Source organism: Eublepharis macularius, chromosome 9, assembly GCF_028583425.1.
Source record: "Eublepharis macularius isolate TG4126 chromosome 9, MPM_Emac_v1.0, whole genome shotgun sequence".
In the NCBI taxonomy this organism is placed as follows: domain Eukaryota; kingdom Metazoa; phylum Chordata; class Lepidosauria; order Squamata; family Eublepharidae; genus Eublepharis; species Eublepharis macularius.
The window spans coordinates 50,653,147-50,674,879 of record NC_072798.1 but is presented as its reverse complement, the minus strand read 5'-3'; the positions used below and the strand labels follow the sequence as shown (position 1 = coordinate 50,674,879).

The 21,733-nt window shown below is 46.5% G+C and overlaps 1 protein-coding gene across 3 annotated transcripts in view; it reads right to left on the bottom strand.

The window, feature by feature from the left end:
- The window catches only part of ATP2B1 (ATPase plasma membrane Ca2+ transporting 1), a 92,555-nt gene that overhangs the window by 22,967 nt on the left and 47,855 nt on the right, over positions 1–21,733 (bottom strand). For all 3 annotated transcript variants that reach the window (XM_054987724.1, XM_054987723.1, XM_054987725.1), the window contains exon 6: positions 6,486–6,629. In XM_054987724.1, the coding sequence (XP_054843699.1) occupies positions 6,486–6,629 (144 nt within the window). The remainder of the gene's footprint in view (positions 1–6,485; positions 6,630–21,733) is intronic.

Genomic DNA, 21,733 nt, shown 5'->3' with positions numbered 1-21,733 from the left:
TAACAGTGAACTAGATTATAGACATGGTGTGCTTTAGAGGACAGTTAATTTAAATACCTATATTTCAGTCACAATTTAGCACACTGGAATCAGACTAAACTCCTTAAAGCTTTCCAAAAGTTGAGAAGTCTTCAGACAGATAGGGGTTGAGCAGCACACTGATGGAAGGCAGTCAATTTCACAATTAAGGTTATAATGAAATGTAACATAGGTTAACAATCCAAATAGTTCATCTCTAATTCTCAAAGGCTGTGCCTTACTTACATGACAAAGGGCCGGGGATAGAGGATGGTTCTTGCTACTACAGTTCTTCAAATATTATGCTTTTGACAGCCTTTGCAATGGTTTACCCATACAAGCTAAGTACAGCTGAAAAGTTCAAATCCTCTTCACTCTGAACTTGTATTTCAAGGGATGCTGCTAGGTTTTGAATCCCGAAACACCAAGATCAGTTTAGGTAGGGTGTTTTTTTCCTTTGTTCAATTAATTATGCAAAATATAGAGGTAGATTCCACTACCATCTCCACTCCCCCCCCGGCCACATTATATTCACATTTCAAAAATTTCTACCAGGCTTTGGTTAATTAACAGCAGGTACAACTGAAAAAAAAACCCTGGAGTTTCTATACTGTTCTTCATCTAATGAATTAATGTAAATCTAATTTAGAGTTCAGGTAACCAACAACAATAGTAATGCAGATCATAACAAACCCTGTAAACACGGGGAATTATGTACTGTCTTTAAAATATTCTGTTCCTCTGCAGATTATAGCTGTCTTCCACACATGAACAGTAGGTAGAAAGGAGGCAGGGAAAGGCGCTCTTCAATTCCCAAATGTTGGTATTTAATTACCATGCACTAGAGAAAGCAACAGGGACTACAGGTATTATTGTTGCAAGTTCTCCCCTTAATTGATATTGCCAGTCAAGCAATGCAATATCAGACTAAGCAGAGATTAATGTAAAGTATTTGATATTCCACATTTCTTAAAACACTCAAGGAAAGAAGCATGCCAACAGGCAAATAAAATGGTTGTTTGCGGGCTCTCTCTGTTTCTACAAGGGATTTAGTGGAAAGCCCCAACTGCCTATCAACTACAACTTTACTAGTGGGTGGCAGAACCAACAAGAACACGGTCATGTGCCAGTGTTTCAAGGGTGTTTGTACCTCAGACTTCTGGATGAGCGTAGGATACTGACTATATTATTTCACTGGCTATAGCAAAAAACCCCACAAACATTGCAGAAGCACAAGACTAAGTTCTCAATCAGCGGAACAGATCATGTGCATGGGCCTTTTCAAAATGTCATATAAAATGATCAAACAAAAAAAATGTTTGTTCTAGAGAAATGCTCTTTCTTCTCTAGTCCTACAGCTGCAGATTTTTTGTACTGAGTTTGTATTGCTTACTTCTTTCCTCTCAGTAGTGGCTCCCTTCCAGTTAAAGCAGCATCCACTAAAAAGGATGACTTTTCATTCTTCCACCCGCTATAACCTAGAAGCCACTTTCAGTTCTGAATACAGGAACACAATACAAACAGAAGACAAGATGGGGATAGTCTGTCCACATTTTTACCCAACAGGATGTCAGCGTCATGGCCCCTAACATACTCTGGGGGTTTGGGGTTCACTGGTGTGCTGCAGGTCTGATCTTTTTTGGGCTTCTTTGGGAATGCTAATAGGATCTTTGACATACTTTGGGAGTGCTGGAGATGCAGCTTGAGAAGCTGTGAGATGCTAAGAAGGAATGCAGTTATCAGCATGGCCAAGGATTTTTAATCATAACTATTCTACTTTCTCTCACTGTACTTTCTTTCTCTGCACTGATGGGAACCTAGCAAAAAGGGAGTGGGGGTTAGGATAGAGTCGGTGGTGCTTGAAGAGTTTAATATACCTAGTAGGGGGAGGGAAAAGTTATTCCTATCAAGGAAGTCTTTTTGTACTGAACTCTTAGGTTATTAAAAGCTTTAACTCATGCATCTTTGGACGCATGCAGTGAAGTTATTTGAGATCTAACCTGGCAGTCTCTGACACAGGACATGTGCAAAGGTTCATACAATGGCAAGATACGGTGCAGGGATGGGTACTGGTCTTAAGCGTTTGTTTTTGTTTTAAGCTCACAATATCAAACAGACTTTATTGAGTGGGGATAACTGCACCACTCATCATCAGCCACAAGTACCTGCAACACTCATACAATCCTATTTCCTATAAGAGCAACAGTGCAAACTGCCATTTTCCTCAAACCAATATTCCTGCCACTTGAACAGCAAAATGCAATAAATATGTAACTGAAATGCTACCTTTAGATAACATGGCTACATCCTTTCCAAACAGCTACATATTTATTACGCTAAAGACTACTCAGTTCAAGAGAAAACTGTCACATCCAGGTGCTTCAAACTTGGAAAGCAAGCAATTATGCACAACTATCTGTGATTATTTGCAAACAGATGCAAAACACAAGAACAGACCTGCTGGATGAGACGAGTGGTCCATCTAACCCAGCATTCTGTTTCATAGTAGCCAACTGATTGCCCTGGAGGGCAAACAGCGCAAAGAGGCCAAAGCCTCCCCTCTGACATTGCCTTCCAACATTGGTATTCAGAAGTTAACTGCCACTGGATGTGGAGGTTCACTTTAGTCACCATGGCTAGTAGCCTTGATGGATCTATCCTCAATGAATCCATCTAAACTCCTTTTAAAGTCATCTATGCTCGTGACCATCACTATGTTCATTGCCAGTGAACACCACGGTTTAATTATCCATTGAATACAATAAAAAAGAGTCCAGTAGCACCTTTAAGACTAACCAACTTTATTGTAGCAGTTCTCTTCATCAGATGCATAGAGGGTAAGAAGAAACTGGTCATATATATAGGTGGAGAGGGGAGGGAGGAGTAGATGCAAACAGTAGCTTCTGATATGGAGATCAGTTTGCTTCCATTAAGGAAGTCAGTTACTTCTGATAATGAGATAACCATTCATAGTCTCTATTCAATCCCAGCCTGACTGAGTCAAATTTATATATCGCATTGGAGGATGAGCAGTTGTAAGAGCCAAAGACAGTGTAGTTGACGCCATATATCACATCCTCCAATGTGATATATGCCCTTATGTGCCAACAATGTCCATCTGCTCTGTACATTGGACAAACCAGCCAACCTCTGCGCAAAAGAATAAATGGACACAAATCTGACATTAAAAATGGCAACATCCAGAAACCAGTGGGAGGACACTTCAATCTACCAGGACATTCCATCAAGGACTTAAAGGTCACTGTAGTTCAACAGAAACCTTTCAAAAACAAAATCCAACGGGAAGCTGCTGAATTGGAATTCATATGTAAATTTGACTCAGTCAGGCTGGGATTGAATAGAGACTATGCATGGTTATCTCATTATCAGAAGTAACGGACTTCCCTAACAGAAGCAAACTGATCTCCATATCAGAAGATACTGTTTGCATCTACTCCTCCCTCCCCTCTCCACCTATATATCTGACCAGTTTCTTCTTGCCCTCTATGCATCTGACGAAGAGATCTCTGATTCTTGAAAGCTTATGCTACAATAAAGTTGGTTAGTCTTAAAGGTGCTACTGGACTCTTTTTGATTTTGCTACTACAGACTAACACGGCTAACTCCTCTGCATCTATGACCATTGAATACAGAATGGCTTACTTCTGTCAGTCCTGGAATTATTGCTAACAACCTTCAAGGAATGTCACAGATTATTCCAGTTCTTTTCTCACAACCACAAAATAAGGACTGCACTCTCTACACACTGAATACGCACAGCAGGAGTTGCTGGCAGGAGGGCAGGAAACCTGGCAACCCCACTACCACATGACTTGCGTATTTCACTGCGTCTTGGCTGCTTGCTACTGTTCAACAGTAGCCACCCCACTAAAACTAGTATGGAATAGTGGTTGGAGATTCAGACTAGGATCTGAGACACTGAGATCTGAATCACCATCCTGTCATGGTACTTACTGGGTGACTGATCCAGTCACTGATTTTCAGCCTAATGTACCTTGCAGAGTTGTTGTGAGGATAAAAAGGAGAGGAGAATGATGTGAGCTGCTTTGGGTCCCCATTTTGGAGAAAGGCAGCATACAAATAAAGTGAATAAATAATCAATATTGCTGAAGATGAGGGGGCAGATAAAAGTTGGTTGGCTGATGGTCAGGAAGTAGAAGAGGAAATGGGAAGATGAAGATAAAGGGGCTGACAGGAGAAGGGAAAAAAGAAATAGTATGGTAAAGGGAAAAGGGGAAACTGAGGTACTGCTGTAAGTCCTTGCAGGTTTTCCACTGCACAACTGTGCCCAGCCCAGCTAACACCATGCAACTTGGCCACAGCTTTCCTAGAGAAAAGATACCAAGCAGAGGGAATGAAGGAAAGCTGAAAGGGGGGCAGATAAAGGTAAGTTGGCTGGAAGACACCATACCAGTATAGAGAGTTCCAAAGGAGGCTGCACCATAGGTCTTTACAGGGGCATTACAATATTAAGCTTTTTCAAACCCTTCCCAAATACCTGACATGAAATCTGCCCTCTCCAGTGCTGCTGTATCAGGTTGCATTTATATCAAGCTGTAAGCTAAAGTCCCAAGACTGTCTTCTCAGTTCTTCTGACCCCAATAACATATTTAAAGCTAGGATGTTTTGTTTCTGGGCTCATCACCTTATGCTTTACTTACCCTGAACTTCATTTACTGAATAGCCACTTCTCACAGTCCACCTTGGTTTTCACCATCCTGAATATTAGCTATCTAAACTTGAACTATGCTGCTCATTCGCTATTTGAGATCACTTATCACTTATGAAGAAATTAAGTAGATCTGGCTCCAACAACTGATCCTTGTGGGACGACTCACTACTTTCCATTATGAGAAGTGCATTTATTCCTACTCTGTTTCATGTTGCGTAACCAATTTTTAAACACATAACAGAACCCATGCCCTTATCTGATAAAGTTTACTAAGGAGTTTTGGTGATGTACCATGTCAAAAGCCATTTGAAAGCCCAAACATACAAAGTCTACATTAATTCACATTTGTTAACTTCTCAAAGAACTCCAAAACGCTAGTGAGACAGAACTTCCCAGAGGTGTTAGCAAATTTTATTCTACTTTTTAAAAATAATGCTATCTTTAATAACAATTTCTATTAATTTACCCAGAAAAGATATTAGGCTACTTTCTGGATTCCCTAGAGGCTTTAAAAAAAGTCACTACAACATTTGCTACTCTGTAGTCCTCCAGTACAGAGACCTATTTTAGTGACAAGTTTGAAACCTTGTGTATATGCCATCCCAACCTAGAAGCTTATTACTTTTTAATTTGCCCAGTAGTCCTAGAATTTCATCTCGCATCACCTCAGTTCTTCAGACACAAGTTCCTGAAACAGCTGCTGGCTACATTCCCCACATTTTCCATAGTGATGACACAAAGAATTTAGCCAGTTTGGTGTAGTGTAGTGGTTAAGAGCATGGGACTCTAATCTGGAGAACCGGGTTTGATTCCTCACTCCTCCGCTTGAAGCCAGCTGGGTGACCTTGGGTCAGTCACAGCTCCTAGCTCTCTCAGCCCCACCAACCTCACAGGGTGTTTGTTGTGGGGATAATAATGCCATACTTTGTAAACAGCTCTGCGTATTTAATACAATTATGTTGATGACGCTTGTTAATCGGTTAAAAAGTGCATCCTGTCAAGTTCTAATGAAAAAAAATAAGGTGGTGGGAACGGCCAATTCCAAAGAGGAGTGGGGGACAGATCACAAAAAGGGAACCAACTACAGAATGAACATTGAATAATATGGTTTTATCTTAAGTCATGTATCTAAAGAATTCTCCTTCTTAATGGATACAAAAACATCCTAGTCAGAATTTGTCATTTACCTTCCACTGACCTACATGGAATTCTTCATAACATGTCAGTCCTCACTTAATGTCAACATAAGGACAGGAGGACTGATTGAAAACAGACTGCATCAAACGTGAACAGAAAACTGTCAGTTCCACTGGTCCAGAGCATTCAGAAAAACAGATTATGGATTTTTTGGACTTGTTTTGCCCTAAGGAAATGGTGGCATTAATTCTGTAGCCAGTTTGGTGTAGTGGTTAAGAGCGCAGGTCTCTAATCTGGAGAACTGGGTTTGATTTCCCACTCCTCCCCCTGAAGCCAGCTGGGTGAACTTGGGCTAGTCACGGCTCTCTGGAGCTCTCTCAGCCCCACCCACCTTACAGGGTGTTTTGTTGTAGGGATAATAAAAGCATACTTTGTAAACTGCTCTGAGTGGATGTTAAGTTGTCCTAAAGGGCAGTATATGAATAGAATGCTATTATTATTATGTACATACCTATGAAAGCTGCCCCAAAGCGTCATTTACTTGAATAATTAACATGCCAGAAAGAGATAATCTATCTTCACTCTGACAATATAAAGACAATTCAGTTATTTTTCAAAGGTTTAATATCAGACTTACTTTTCTTTTCCTTTTTCTCTTTTTCCTTCTTTTCTTCTTCATCATCACTTCCAGCACCAAGCAAGGTAAAGATAATTCCAGTTTGCGAGTTTATACCCACAGCAGTAACCACCATTCTTCCTGAACCTTCCATTACATGAGTACCTGAAATGTAAGTATGTTTTTATGAACGGTGGTTCTCTGCAAGCTTAAAATGAGGTCATTGCAAAAGCACAAGCAAGTTTTGTGATTAAAAGTGACCATTTTTATAGACTGTCTAATGACATTACCAGCAAGTTAGAGATACAAAGAATTTTAAGATATCTAATTCATTCAATGTCTAAAGGAATGGTAACTACGTGAAATTCCTGCAACCTCCCAATTTTCAGTTCCTAACTAACAATCATGTGGATGATGTGCTGTATGCACTTCCAGAATGCATTAGCAAATGCCTAAGTCTGAGAACTTTCTTCTTTTGCAATCTGCTAACATATTCGGTAACTAGTTCTTTTCAATGCATATAGAGTGATCTATTGCCCAGAAGGAGCTACCAGAAAACACAATTATTAACCTCCCAGATCTAGTTCTTGATGCCAGCTTTATAAATTTCAAAAGTTACAAAGTTTAGCTATAGACCAAGACCACACACTGGAAACACTGAAGCTTAATGAGAGAACAGATTGAGGTTCATGCTGTTCAGTTGAGTGGAAGCTGTCTATCATTAATGGAATTTAGTGTTCTGTGGTCAATCAAGTTCTCAGTATTGAGGCACTGAAGAAACAGCATTTATGCCTAAATTCAGATTTTAGAGGTGATTTCAAGAACTTGTCTAGTGCTGAATGCTAGTATGAATGTATGTTCAATCTGGTCAGTGTGACTTTGGTATCCAAACCTATACACACAATCCTTCTGTAATCCATGTATTATTTCTGAATTAGATAATCACATGAACTGGACCCAAGTGAGCTTTTCATCAAGATGGCTATTGATAGCAGTTCTATATCTGAAAGCCTTGGCAACTACGTTTGACTTTCATAAATATACTCTGTGCTTTTACCTTCCAAGAGTGCTTCTTAAAAGAATTCTCAAAGCTTTAAACTCACAGTTCAAAAAGCACTTTAATTTTTATTTATGTCATTTATAGTCTGCCTTTCTCACTGAGACTCAATGCAGATTACACAGTGTGAGATTATAAAATCAGTAGCAAGGACAATGGCAGGTATTTCCATACAGTGTCAAGAACATTTCCATAAACAATGTCATAGGGTAAATGAATACAAGTTTACAATGACATAGCATTAGCAAGGATCCAATATGGGGTTGGAGAATTGCTGAAACAGAACATAATCAATTCTAGGACTGACATTAAACAACATGAAGTCCAGGTAGTATATAGGAGTACATATTTAAAGCAACAGACAATATGTGAAGCAACATAATGGTGAAGTCTCTGGTTCCCAACCCACTAGTGAAACATTTGAGAGCCCCTCTCTACAGTACCACCCTCCTATCCGAGAAAAAAAACCTTTTTGCATAATTCGGTTTGGCATTGTTTGCGGAAAGCGAGGAGCACAGGGGCTTTCTTGACCTCCTCAGGTAGGCTGCTCCATAGGGTAGGGGCTACCACAGAGAAAGCCCGTGTATGGGCTGCTGTTGATTTTGCCATGTGCAGGCTGGCAGCTGCGAGAGATCCTATTCAGATGAGCGAAGCTGCCATGGAGGGACAATCATACGTGGAAAACAGATGAACAGGAAAACAGGGTGCACTTACTTATAACTTGTTCACTGAGTGGTCATCTGCGCAGTTACTCATAGGTACTGCACGCGAACTGCAGAGAAGTTTTTGATGCTCAAACACACATGGGCACTCCCCCACATTCTGCATTCCCACCTTTCCCCAGCATGATAAGGAGGGAGAGGAGTGCTCTTCCCTCATTTTCTCACTGCCATCACTGGAAACAAGTAGAGTCATTCAATATAGCCGCTAGAGGGGCAAGCAAGAGGGATGTGTGACTGTAAAGGTGACCACTCAAAGAACAACAATTACATGCAACTGTAAACATGTATTCATTGTCATGATACCTGGGCAGTCCCACATGGGAGATGGGCAAGCTTACTTACTAAGTCTTGGAATGCAGGTGTGAGCTCTTAGTTGAATAAGGACTGAAGCACTGCTCTTTCAATTTCTGCATCTTTCATGGAGTCAACCTCCATTGGGGTAATGCTTTCCAAATGTGCAGGAGGACTGCATTTATGGAAAGGCCATGATGAATTGCAGCACAGCCAATTTTGCTCAAATGGAATTTATACTGAGCTGTAAAGGGCAGTCAACTCACACAAGTTTAAATGCATGAGATGATCCATCTAGAGATGGACTGGGATGAGAGTCTGTAACCTGATCTAGACCTCAAGCAGGTTTGTGTCTTTTATGAAAGGTTTCGTTCTAGCAAGATAAAATAGCAAAAATCTGTGCATGTTCAGAGTGTAAAGAGTGCACAGCTTATCTTGTGGTTAAGGGAAAAGAACTGGCAAGGTGCTACCCTGGTTCCGATAGAATGTGGAGATCACTTCAGGCAGGAATTCCAGAGATGGTCATAAAATCACTCTGGTTTCAAAAAAATTTAGGAACGAAGGATCACAGCTGAAGGACTGATGTTCACTGACTTTTCTGGAAGATGCCATTCCTATAAGGAATATGGCTTTTATGGTGAATAGACAAAAAGGGCAGGTAATTGCTGGCTATCGGTTTTGTCAAAATAAGGGACAGACGGCACTCTGGGACTGGAAAAAGAGGGGCAATTAGTTTAATAGGTGCTACAAAACAATTTGGACTCCCTTTGAGCAAAAATTGATTTTCCTTTTAATGTAGGCATGAAAACACGCCATAGACACTAGGTGGGCCCTAACAGATTATCAGGACAGTACTCTGTGAACTAGATGTAGAAGGTACTCAAAAATTTATCCTAAGGAGCATGAGACTGAGTTGATGCTTTTTTTGTTTAGCCTAGAGAGAACACCCCCCCCCCCCGAGAGTGTGGATCCCAGGCTGCTTGGGAACTGAAGTTCCTGCACTTTTGATGCTGTTGGTAGCAAACAGGTTAATAATAAGTATGCCCCTGCTGGAATACTGGGAAGAGGTAGCCTCAATTCAACCCCCATTTGTGTGGTGCCAAAATACTGCAGCTGAGGAAGTCCCTAAACCAGTTATTGGAAACCGCTATGTGGACAACCTGGATGGTGGCATCAGAGAGGATACACCAGCCCTGTGCTTAGAGCACCAGGTGGCATAAAGCCAAAGAGGAACAAAATACCCTGCGGAACCACAGTTTTCTGTGCTGGGTGCATGCATGCATGCATAATGTTGCATGTGGAACTAGTGCTGTGTGGAGGCCATTAAGACTATGAACCTGTGACTGGCAACAGCTGGCTGGAGCTGGTGACAGCACAGTATTGTTAAGCAGATAGCTAGGATTCTATTCTGACGTGGAATAAATCTCACTAAGGACAACTATGATAGTTTTCCTTTGCACTGGTTGTAAGATGGACCGCATATTGCAGGTGCAGACTGCTGCACTGGAAGAGATATTTCTGGAAACATGGTCTGATTTTTACATGGAGTGAGCATTAGGAAGTCTACAATCACAAAAGAACCCAGACATAATGGAAGAAAGATGTTGAAAATGGACAATACTCTGTTCTTTACTGACAGGAATTTGCTGTGATTTCTTAGTTTGAGAATCAAATGTTTTTGTTCACAGGGAAGCATCTCCACAACAGGAAGCCCAGGTCATGATCAGGAGCGGTGCAGGCGGCAATGGCCGTCCCCCGCCTTCACCCAGCTGGGACCAGGTGTGGAGAAGGTGGCAATGCCCACCCACCCCGCCTTCACCCAGCTGGGATCAGGAGTGAAGCAGGTAGCAATGCCTGCCCCCGCCATCACCCAGCTGGGATCAGAAGCGGAGCAGGTGGGCAATGCCCACCCCCACCTTCATCCAGTTGGGATCAGGCACAGAGCAGGTGGCAATGCCCGCCCCCCTTCACCCAGCCGGTATCAGGAGCACTATGAGAATTTGAACTTTGTAAACTTTGATAATTAAAGTCTTAAGGGTACTGCTGATGGTCATATTTGAGATCCTCATTCCTTTATTTGGAAGAGAAGGAATGAATAAGGAATCAGTTTTCCTAATAAGTTTTAATGCGTGTCTTACATCTAATGTATGCTGCAACCTTTCCTTAGGATGAGTGGGATTCGAGCAAAACAATGGAAGACAGATTTCCTGAGATCTATGGAAGGGTGAATTTACCTTCAGTTTAAAGGTTGGGTCTGTTCTCACGACTTCTTTGACCTTATAGAAAATGCACAACTCAGAATTGACAGACAGCGCACCTAGTTTTGATACCCTCCTTGCTGATGTGACTGCAATAAGAAAACAGCGTTTTCATCCTCAGCCACGAATCGAAGGGATGTCTGGTGAGGGCTGATAGCATGGTGAGTAATTTCCATGTTGGAAACCTGTATGTTTGAAGTAGCACCCTTGAGAAAGTGACGTATATGGGGGTGTCTGTATAGGTTCGGTCCCTGGAATTGTAGTAACACTGTCAGAACTGTAACTTGTCATCTTAGTGTAGAAGACTCGAGTCCGCTAATGTGGCCATCTTGCAGAAAAAAATAGATTTGATCTTAGGTTTCAAGGGCTCAACACCTTTTCTTCTGCTCTATCTGAAGAAGGTCTTCCATGATATGTTTGTATATTCTGTTAGTAAAATATTTCCTAGAAGCTAGTAAGGTGTCAGTCACCTCACCGGAATAGCCTAGTCATAAGAAATTGTTCCATTCAGGCTGTTAATGTAGCCACTCTTGATGTTGATGACTAACTGGGTCTTATTGAAGCATGTCTGGAGATATTGGAAAGATTAGGAGTGGATGTGTTGACAGCTGCTGAAGGGTGGAAAAACCATGGACGCTGTGCCCAATACAGTACTACTACAATGTCTGCCTTCTGTTCTTTGATTGGAAGAACCAGGATCGGGGGAATAGGCAAACAGAAGATCACTTGACCATTAGGACGTTAAGGCATTGGTTACTTTTCCCTTGGAATGGTAGTATTTGGTGAAGTATCTGTTCACTTGATTGTTGATTGGTGACGTGAATAGATCCACCAGGAGAAGACCTGAAACAGATCTTCCTTCAGGGACCATTCCCCCTCCTAAATGGTCTGCTGAGCCAATCTGCCTGGATATTCATCAATTCCCTAATATGTTCTGCCTTCATGGATGCCAAGTGCTTCTCTGCCCATGCTAGTATCTACATTGCCTCCTTGTGTAATGCTGAAGATCTGATTCCTCCTTGTTTGTCGAGATAAGTTTTGGCCAACACATCTGTTCTGATCAGGATGTGTTAGTCTAGTATTCGTGGGCTGAAGTGTAGTAGGGCAAGATAAATTGCTTAAGGTTCCAGTGGCAAACCTCCTCTGATTCCCACTTGCCTCAAAAGTCCTAGCCATAAGTGAGTTGCAATTTGACAGCACTTTACACACATACAATATACAATATAAAATACAACATCCCAGACAAGGAAGAGGATGATAGAAATCCCAGATCAATCCCTAAGATTCTTTAAATCAGAGGACTACCAGTTTCTCCTATCCGATACCATGACAACCTTGGATCTTTACGAGAATCCGTCAGAAAAAGAAATAGGTCCATCCAACTCAGAACCCAAGGGCAGACCATGTGGAAAAACAGGGTTTCTCACCTGTAACTGTTGATCGTCGAGTCTCTTCTGTGCAGACACACATTGGGACTGCGCAGGCGCAGGCCAGCCGCGGAGAAGATTCTTTTAGCTTCTAGAAATGTGACGGGGACGTTCGGGCCCACCGCGCATGCGCGCCGGTGTTCCCGCCAATTTTGAAGTACAAGTACCCGAACGTCCCCGGCATTCCCTCAGTTCACCTGAGCCGCCTGAGAAACAATGGAGAAACCAAGCACTCACAGCGGGGCAGGTGGGAGGGAATGTGTGTCTGCACAGAAGAGACTCGACGATCAACAGTTACAGGTGAGAAACCCTGTTTATCGTCGTCGTCCTTCTGTGCAGCCCCACATTGGGAGAATAGCTAGCATCTCACCAATGGGGGCGGGTGTGAGTGTCTATGAGAACAGAGAGTGCAGAACAGCCGTGCCAACAGCGGATTCACGGCGTGCATTCACGTCTATGGAATAATGTTTAATGAAAGTGTCAGCGGTAGACCACGTTGCAGCTTGGCAGACGTCTTGGAGTGGCACTCCTCGCAGGAAGGCAGCAGAGGCAGCTTGCGCTCGAGTAGAATGAGCAGTAATCGACAACGGGCACCGAACTCCAGCTTGCTGATAACAAAGTTTAATTGCAGACACAATCCAGCGAGAAATGGACTGGGCAGAAGCTGGCGAGCCCTTGCGAGGGCCAGAGTAACATAAAAACAAGGCAGGAGACTTCCTGAAACACTTGGTGCGATGTAAATAAAACAATAAAGCACGTTTCACATCCAATGTGTGTAGAGTACGTTCCTCTGGGGAAGAGGGCGTAGGAAAAAAGGAAGGAAGGACCACCTTTTGACGCAGGTGAAATTTTGAAACCACCTTGGGCAGGAACTGCATACTAGTGTGGAGCATGACTGTCCCGGGGAAAAATTGCAGGAAGGGGGGGTCACACCTCAGAGCAGACAACTCCCCAACCCGCCTGGAGGAAGTGACTGCAACCAAAAAGGCCACTTTCTGTGTGAGCAGAGGCAAGGGACAGGTAGACAGGGGCTCAAAAGGGGAGAGCATCAGACGGGAGAGCACCAGGGTCAGGCTCCACTGAGGAATAGGATGGGCCCTAGGAGGAAAGGACCTTAGTAGGCCCTTCAGGAACTGTTTGGACAGCCAATGTGCAAACACAGTCCTCCCATCAATCTGCTCATGGAAGGCAGAGATAGCAGCCATGTGCACCTTAACACTGGAGAACGCCAGGCCCTGGGAGCACAGGTCCAGGAGGTACTCCAGAATGACAGGCAGCGGGCAAGTGAAAGGGGAAACCCCTTTGGGGGCTAACCACCTAGAGAAACGTGACCACTTCCTCTGGTAGGACAACCTGGTAGACGGTTTTCGGGCATTCAGAATCACATTAAGCACCCTAGTAGAGAGGCCTAGTCTGGGGCGCAGAGGAGCCAGGCAGTCAGATTTAGCACTGCCACATCGTGATGCCACACTCCGTCCCTGAGTAGCAGGTCTGGGGCGTGCGGCAGCGGGAGACACCGCCCCTGCGACAGGGAAAGTAAAAGGGGAAACCAATCCTGGCGAGGCCACCGAGGGGCAATCAGGATACAGTGGGTTCGGAAGGCCCTGATCCTGGAGAGGACCTTGTGAAGGAGCGGGAAGGGCGGGAAGGCATAAAAGAGCCCGGGAGACCAGGGTATCTGGAAGGCATCCCCCAGTGAACGATGGCCAATCCCGGCCCGGGAGCAAAACAGCGGGGCTTGTCTGTTGTGGGCTGTGGCAAAGAGGTCGACCAAGGGCGTGCCCCATGTGCGAAAAACCTTGTGGAGATAAACCGTGTTGAGGGACCACTCGTGCTGGGGCAAAAACACCCTGCTCAGCGTGTCTGCTGCTGTGTTGTTCTCCCCCGCAATATGAATGGCCCTGGGCAGGACGTTGTTGGCAATGGCCCAAGTCCAGAGTGTAGTCGCCTCCTTGCAGAGCTTGAGCGAGACCGTTCCTCCCTGCTTGTTGAGGTAATAGCAGGCTGTGGTATTGTCCGACAGGACCTGAACCCTCCTGTTCCGAATGACATCTGCAAAAGAAGCAAGGGAGTAACGGATCGCTCTAAGCTCTAACAGGTTAATGTGCATGCCCATTTCAAGGGAGGACCAAACACCTTGAGCAGACAGGTGTCCACAACGCCCTCCCCAGCCTAGATTGGAAGCGTCCGTGAAGACGGTGACCTCCGGCAGGAAGGGACCAAAAGGACAACCCTTGGACAAATTCTCAGGGTTAGTCCACCACACCAATGTCCGCTGTATCACCCTCGGGACGGAAAACCCACGGTGTTGACTCATAGTGAGGGGGTTGAAAACCCGAACAAACCAATTTTGTAGAGGCCTCATGCGCAGGCGTGCAAAACACACCACCCCTGTGGAGGAGGCCATAAGACCTAACAACGTTTGAATCAGGAGGGCAGTTTGGAACCGGTTATGCACGAAGTGGCGGGCCAGGGAGGACAGCCTGCTCAAGCGGTCCGGGGGTAGATAAGCCCGGCCCAGCAGAGAGTCAAAGTGGACCCCAATGAATCTAATGCTCGTACCAGGGGACAGGACCGACTTCCCCAAATTGACCACTAGCCCCAGACCGTCTAGGACGGACAAGGTGAGGGCGATAGAAGCCCGGAGGGAGTCAGAGGAGGGACCCACCAGGAGCCAATCATCCAAATAGGGATAAACAAAACAGCCACTAGACCGTAGATGTGCCACCACGGTGGCCATGCATTTAGTGAACACCCTGGGCGCCGAGGCCAGGCCAAAGGGCAAGGCCGTGTACTCATAGACAGCGCCTCCACAGGTAAAACGGAGGTATTTCCTGTGGCCCTCAAAGATGGAAATGTGGAAGTAGGCGTCTTTGAGATCCAAAATGGCCATCCAGACGCCTGACTCTAAGAGTTCCAACACCCGGGACAGGGTAAGCATCCTAAACTTCTCCACCTTCAAGTAGGTATTAAGGGCCCGAAGGTCCAAAATGGGACGAGACCCCCCATCTTTCTTATCCACAAGAAAGTATCTTGAGTAAAACCCCCAAGGGGAAGTAGAGACATTGACCACCCGGACAGCACCTTTGGCAACCAACTCCAAAACATTATTTTGTAACACAACATTACAACAAGAAGCACAACGGGGTGGGTGCGAGAGAGGGGGTGCAGTGGTAAACGACAACTTATAACCACGGGCCACAACAGAGAGGACCCAGGTATCCGTAGTAATGAGTTGCCAACGGGGCAAGAAAGGCCGTAGCCTGTCCAAGAACAGGACATCAACAGCGTCCTTGGAGACCAACTGGGAAGCGTCCTGGTCTAGTCAGAAGACCGTGGGCTTCTGCGCTGAAGTCGAGGGCTTGGGCGAAGGAGGCTGCTGTCGTCCCTTGGACCGGCCGGAGCGTCTCGAAGAGTGGCGCTGCTGGCCAGAGTAGGAACGGTGGCCATAGGATTGACCGGAGGGGAACCGTCCTTGGCGCTGGTGGAACTGCTGGTAGGGGGACTGATAGGACCGGAACCTGCCGTACCGATATCTCGGACCCGACTGCGGAACCGAAGGCGCAACCCCGAGCGACTTGGCCGTCTGCTGGTTCTTCTTCATAAGAGAAAGGGACTCATCCGTTTTCTCTGAGAAGAGCTGAGGACCTTCAAACGGAAAATCCTCGACCTTGGCCTTCTTCTCGGGGGGCAGGGCAGTAGATCGAAGCCAGGCGTGCCGACGCAGGAGCACTGAGGATGCCATCGCACGCGCCGCGGAGTCGGCAGCGTCCTTGCCAGCCGTCATCTGTTGCTTCGACAAACGGAAAGCCTCAGCCTGGAGAGCCTTGACCAAGTGACGGCGATCGTCGGGGAGGTCAGAGAGGTAGGACGACAGACGCTTCCACAAGAAAAGATTGTAAGAGCCCATTATTACTTGGAAATGGGCGATCCGGAACCCCAGGGAAGCCGAAGAATACACCTTCCGACCAATTCCATCCAGCTTTCTCCCCTCCCGATCCGATGGAGCCGAAGAGGAGCCCCGTCGGAACCGAGCCTGACCCTCCTCGGCCACGATGGAAGAGGGCTTCGGATGGGCAAAGAGGTAAGGGCAATCTTCCTGTTTGAGGCGATAATATTTCTCAACCTTCTTGGCCGTAGGCGGTACAGAAGCAGGGGTCTGCCAGAGTGCCAGGGCATTATCGACGAGATCCTCGACAGGAGGAAACGCCACCGAGGCAGGAGAGCCCGAATACAACGGCTCCAACAGCTTACTCTTGGGTTTGGAGGTCGTGGAGGCGACGTCGAGCTCCAGTGCTGCGGCCATTCGGACCATCTGCTCTGCAAACACCCTGTAATCGTCATTAGGGGACGATGAGCGGAGCTCCCCAACAGCATCATCAGGGGAAGGGTCTGAGGCCGCGTCCGACGAGTACTCAGACGGAGACGCCAAGCCCTCATCATCCTCGGAGTCGGAGAAAGCTGCCGGGGTCTGCGTCGGAACCGATGGGCGGTCAGCCGGAACCGAGGTAGAAGGCTGGGGTGCCGAAAGATGGCGACGCGGCTGAGTGGCAGGCGGAGCTGGAGGCAGAGTGGAGGGCGCCGGAACCGTGGCCAGGGGCACCGAAGGACCAGGCAGAAAGGGAGCGGACTGCTGAATCCAAGCCACGAAATCCTGCCAGGAGGCCACGTTCCCTAGGCCCGGGACAGGCTGCCAAGGAGGCAGAGCAGCAGGCAACGGAACGGACCGGTGAAACGGCGCTGGAACCGAGAAGACTGGCTGCGACGGAACGGAGACCTCCGCCGGAACCGGAGCACACGGCAGAGAGCGCTCAAACTCCTGGAACGCGTCCGAAAATCCACGGATCGACTCACAGTCGTCGGGAATCACCGGAGGAGGTGTGTGAGGAGGCGACGGGGTATGGAGGAGACTCCGGACGTCCTCAGGAGGAGGGGCCGGTCCAGGAGAGGAACCAGCCAACGAGGCCGGGGCCGGCGACAGAGCACGGCGCTTGGCCTTTGACTTGGCCTTTGCCTTCTTCGGCGGGGGCTCCGAAGAAGCCTCGGTGGCCACAGGTTTCGAAGAAGGCTTCGAAGAAGCACGTTTCTTCGCCTTTCGACTGGACGGAGCACTCACGGAACCGGAGGCGATCGAACCGTCCGGAGCGGACGCCTCCGTCGGAGCCGAGACGAGCGGTTCCGACGGGTGATGAGGAGCCGGCGAGGGGGCGACAGAGCTGGGCTTGCTCCCGGACGACCCCGAGGCTTTGGGCGGTAGAAGGTTGGCGTCCCAAAGAAAGGCCCGGAGCCTGGCCTTGCGGTCGTTCCGCGCTTTCGGAGTGAAGGCCATGCAAAACTTACAGCGCTCCACGACGTGCCCCTCGCCCAAACAGATGAGGCAGAGGTCATGACCGTCAGAGTGGGTCATTTTAGTGCCACACTGTTGGCATTTTTTAAATAAAGCGGAATGGGACATAGTGGAGGCGTTTCCCAGTCAGAAGGAAACGGCAACTCACAGGTAGAAGAAAGTCGGAAGACACAAGCGACAGCTGAAGAACCTTTTCGAACGGCGGCGAAAAAGGAACTGAGGGAATGCCGGGGACGTTCGGGTACTTGTACTTCAAAATTGGCGGGAACACCGGCGCGCATGCGCGGTGGGCCCGAACGTCCCCGTCACATTTCTAGAAGCTAAAAGAATCTTCTCCGCGGCTGGCCTGCGCCTGCGCAGTCCCAATGTGGGGCTGCACAGAAGGACGACGACGATCAAACAATTCTTCCCTATGTCGAGCATAGTTACCAGAGTACAGTATTGTTTTCCTTGCAGAAGACTGGGAAATCCAGTGATAATATCACAGTTCCCAATCGCAATGCATTACTCATGGTTAGACAATGCCACCAGTGTTGGGTCCTGGAGCCGTTGCCATTTGCAGACCTGCAAAATAACTTGATTGGCTCTTGCTGGGTCTTATGCCCATTGATTGACTTATGGATGTGAGCAACCACTCTGCAGCCACCTCCCGATCAGTTGGCAAGAATGCCCAAATCAATGGGGCCAGAAATGGCTGCTGCAGTTTCCCTGGATTAGGAAGAACAGTGCCTCTTTTTGGCATGCTTTTGAGCCTCTGATCTTTTTGCGCTGTGAATGGCAGTCGTTATGGTCTCTGAGCAATCTCTGTCGATTGTACTGGTGATGTTACCGGGAACATTGGGGGGGAGGGGGCTTCTAACTCTCCTTTGGAGAGGAAGCCATCACTGCCTTCACAGTTTTCCATTTTAGAGCGGCTGGGAAATGGCTGCTGTGACCGATAGGAACTCCTGACTGAAGAAGTCTTTTCCTGAAGTTTCTTTGTGCAGATACATGAAATTGATTATATAAGAGAAGGAATTAGAAGGAATTGAAAGGCACAAGAATATGAATCTAGAATTAGAAATTGAAAAGGACAGAAAAAATGAATAGGTGAGACAGCGTCTATTCTAAACTGCTCTCCCTGTCAAGGCAGGAAGAGAACTAAGGAGATGGGTGATTCCCACCAAGGAGGCAGGAAGTGGAAAGACTATGTTCCTGCTTCCCTGACTAGAGGGTGGGAATCACCCACCAAGATATTCTCCGACTCAGAGGGAGAAATGGTGGCTCATGATAGATAAGCTCATTTTTTGAAATGTAACACACTGAAATTGGAGAATGGTGATGGTGTTCTTGGAACTGGGATGATCTCTGACAAGATGGAAAAAGGATCAGTCTGGAACAGAGTCCTGAGGCCACGAAGGCATCAAAGTCAGATTAGAAGTCTTGCAAACAGCCTTTTAATATGTTTATGTTGAGCCTTTTTGGTGGTAGCTCTAAAGCACTTGTCTTGGGTATTGCTGAAATGGAAAGACAGGTCTTCATCAGCACTATAGCTCCGGAATCAGTCTTGGAATTGTGGAATCAATGACTACTTTCCTCTCCAGAAGTGGGAGAGGTGCTGTGCTTGGGTGACTTTCTAGGACTGAAGCAAGAGGGCTTTCCTATCACAAAGCTGCCTTTAAATGGAAAGCAGTATCACATTTTGCCTTGGGAGTGAACTCTTTACAAACACAACACTTGGAAAAAACAGTGTTTCACTTACTTGTAACTGTTGTTCATCTAGGTCTTCTGTGCAGGCACACATGGGACTGTGCACGTGCAGGCCTGCTGATTTTGGAGATTTCCATAGCTCAAGATCACTAGAGGGCGCTCTCGCCTCTCAGCGTGCATGCACGGCTGTCTTTCCCACCGAAAATGGCTCCTAAGAGGGAAAGGAGGGAGGGCATGTGTGCCTGCATGGAAGACCTAGATGAACAACACAAGTAACACAAGTAAGTGAAACACTGCTTTTCATTGACGGTCTTCCTGTGCAGTCCCATATGGGAGATTACAAAGCTTAATACCTGGGTGGAGGTACTGTAGACTCGTCACAGAAAGATTGATTGTAGGACTGCTGTGCCCACCGCTGTCTCCTTTCTGTCTAGGATGTCCATCACATAGTGCCTGACAAAGGTATCGTCTGAGGCCCATGTCGCTGCTTTGCAGATGTCTTGGAGGGGGACACCTTTCAGGAGAGCTGCTGACAACTTCTGGGACCTAGTAGAGTGGGCAGGAACCTCCAGAGGGCAAGGTAAGTTAGCAGTTTTATAACACACGACCTGAGTTTGATCCTGGCCAGGTTCAGGTAGCCGGCTCAAGGTTGACTGAGCCTTCCATCTTTCCAAGGTCGGTAAAATGAGTACCCAGTTTCCTGGGGGTAAAGTGTAGATGACTGGGGAAGGCAATGGCAAACCACCCCGTAAAAAGTCTGCCAAGAAAACGTCGTGATGCAACGTCCCCCCATGGGTCAGTAATGACTCGGTGCTTGCACAGGGGACTACCTTTACCTTTACCTTAGTATCATCTGTATGACCCATCGAGCTAAGGTTTGATCAGTTGCTCTCCTACCTTTCTTCTGCCCCCTAAAACACAGAAACTGATTGGAATCTACCCTAAAGGGTTTTACACGATCCAAATAAAAGAGAATCGCCCTACATACATCTAGTGAGTGAAGGGCTTTTTCTGCTTCCAAACTCTGTGTGCGGGAAAAAACTGGTAAGGATATCTCCTGGGAAAGGTAAAAACTAGACAGTACTTTAGGCAAAAACTCGGCTTTAGTTCTAAGAACTGCTTTTTCAGTATTAAGTAAGGGAGTTCAAAGGATAACGCAGCTAATTTCCCCACTCTCCTAGCTGAAGTGACGGCCACAAGGAAGGTTACCTTCATAGAAAGAAAATGCAGTGGACACATGGCCAAGGGCTCAAGCGTTTTAGACATTAACCGAGTCGAAACCAAAGGTGAGGACCATTGAGGGACAAAGGCCCTAATTGGGGGAAACAAATTATTTAGACCTTTCAAAAATAATTTAGCTGTGCAATGAGAAAAAAACGTTTTGCGGTCTATTGGAGGGTGAAAAGCGCTAATGGCAGCTAAATACATTTTATTTGAAGAGTTAGCCAACCCCTTTTGCTTGAGTTCCCAAAGAAAATCAAGAATTTCAGGCAGGGGGGAGAGGAAGGGGTCTGACTCCTTATCCCGGCACCAAGACAAAAACTTATCCCACTTAAACGCATAGTATTGGCGGGTAGACAGTCATCTCACATTTTGTAGTACGAGTCACTTCTGAAGAGAAAGTGTGTCCTGTCTGATCAGCCAGGCCGTCAGTTTGAGTTTCTCTATCTCATGGTGGAGAACCCCCCCTCCAGGACAGAAGGGAGGCTGTTGGGAGGCTGTACATATGAGACTGCAGCCGCAGGAGGGTGTGAAACCATGGTTGACGCAGCCAAAACGGGGCTATCAAGATGACTGATGTCCCGTCCCTCTGAATTTTGCTAAGGAGCCTGGCTAGAAGTGGAAATGGGGGGAAGAATGCATAAAAAAGGTGTCCTAACCACCTGAGTTGAAAAGCATCGCCAAGAGACTTTCGGCCTAAGCCTCCTCCGGAGCAAAAGTCATGAGCCTTGCTATTCTCTTCCGAAGCAAAGAGATCTATGTTTGGAAAACCCCATTCAGAGAAGACAGGGCATAAGTACGTGTCTTGAAGGGACCACTTGTAGTCTGCTCAGATGATCCGCTACTGAATTTTCTACACCAGGGATATGAATAGCCTGCAGCCATACTGAAAGGTCTATGGCCCACATCCAGATTCTTACTGCCTCAGTGCACAGAGTCACAGATGCCGTGCCCCCGTTTGTTTATATAAAACATAGTAGTTGTATTGTCTGTAAGGATCTGGACGGGCTTGTTCTTCACGGTATCTGAAAAGGGTATCAATGCATATAACACAGCCCTTAATTCCAGTAAGTTAATATGCTCTCTACTTTCTGAATCATCCCAAACACTATGGGCGTAAGATCCCTCACAATGGGCTCCCCAACCTAAAGGAGAGGCGTCTGTAGTGACCGACATTTGAGACTGCTTACAGCCAAAGTCAACACCCCTGAAGAGGTTCGAGTCAGCCAACCACCAATCCAGGGAGCTAATGACTCC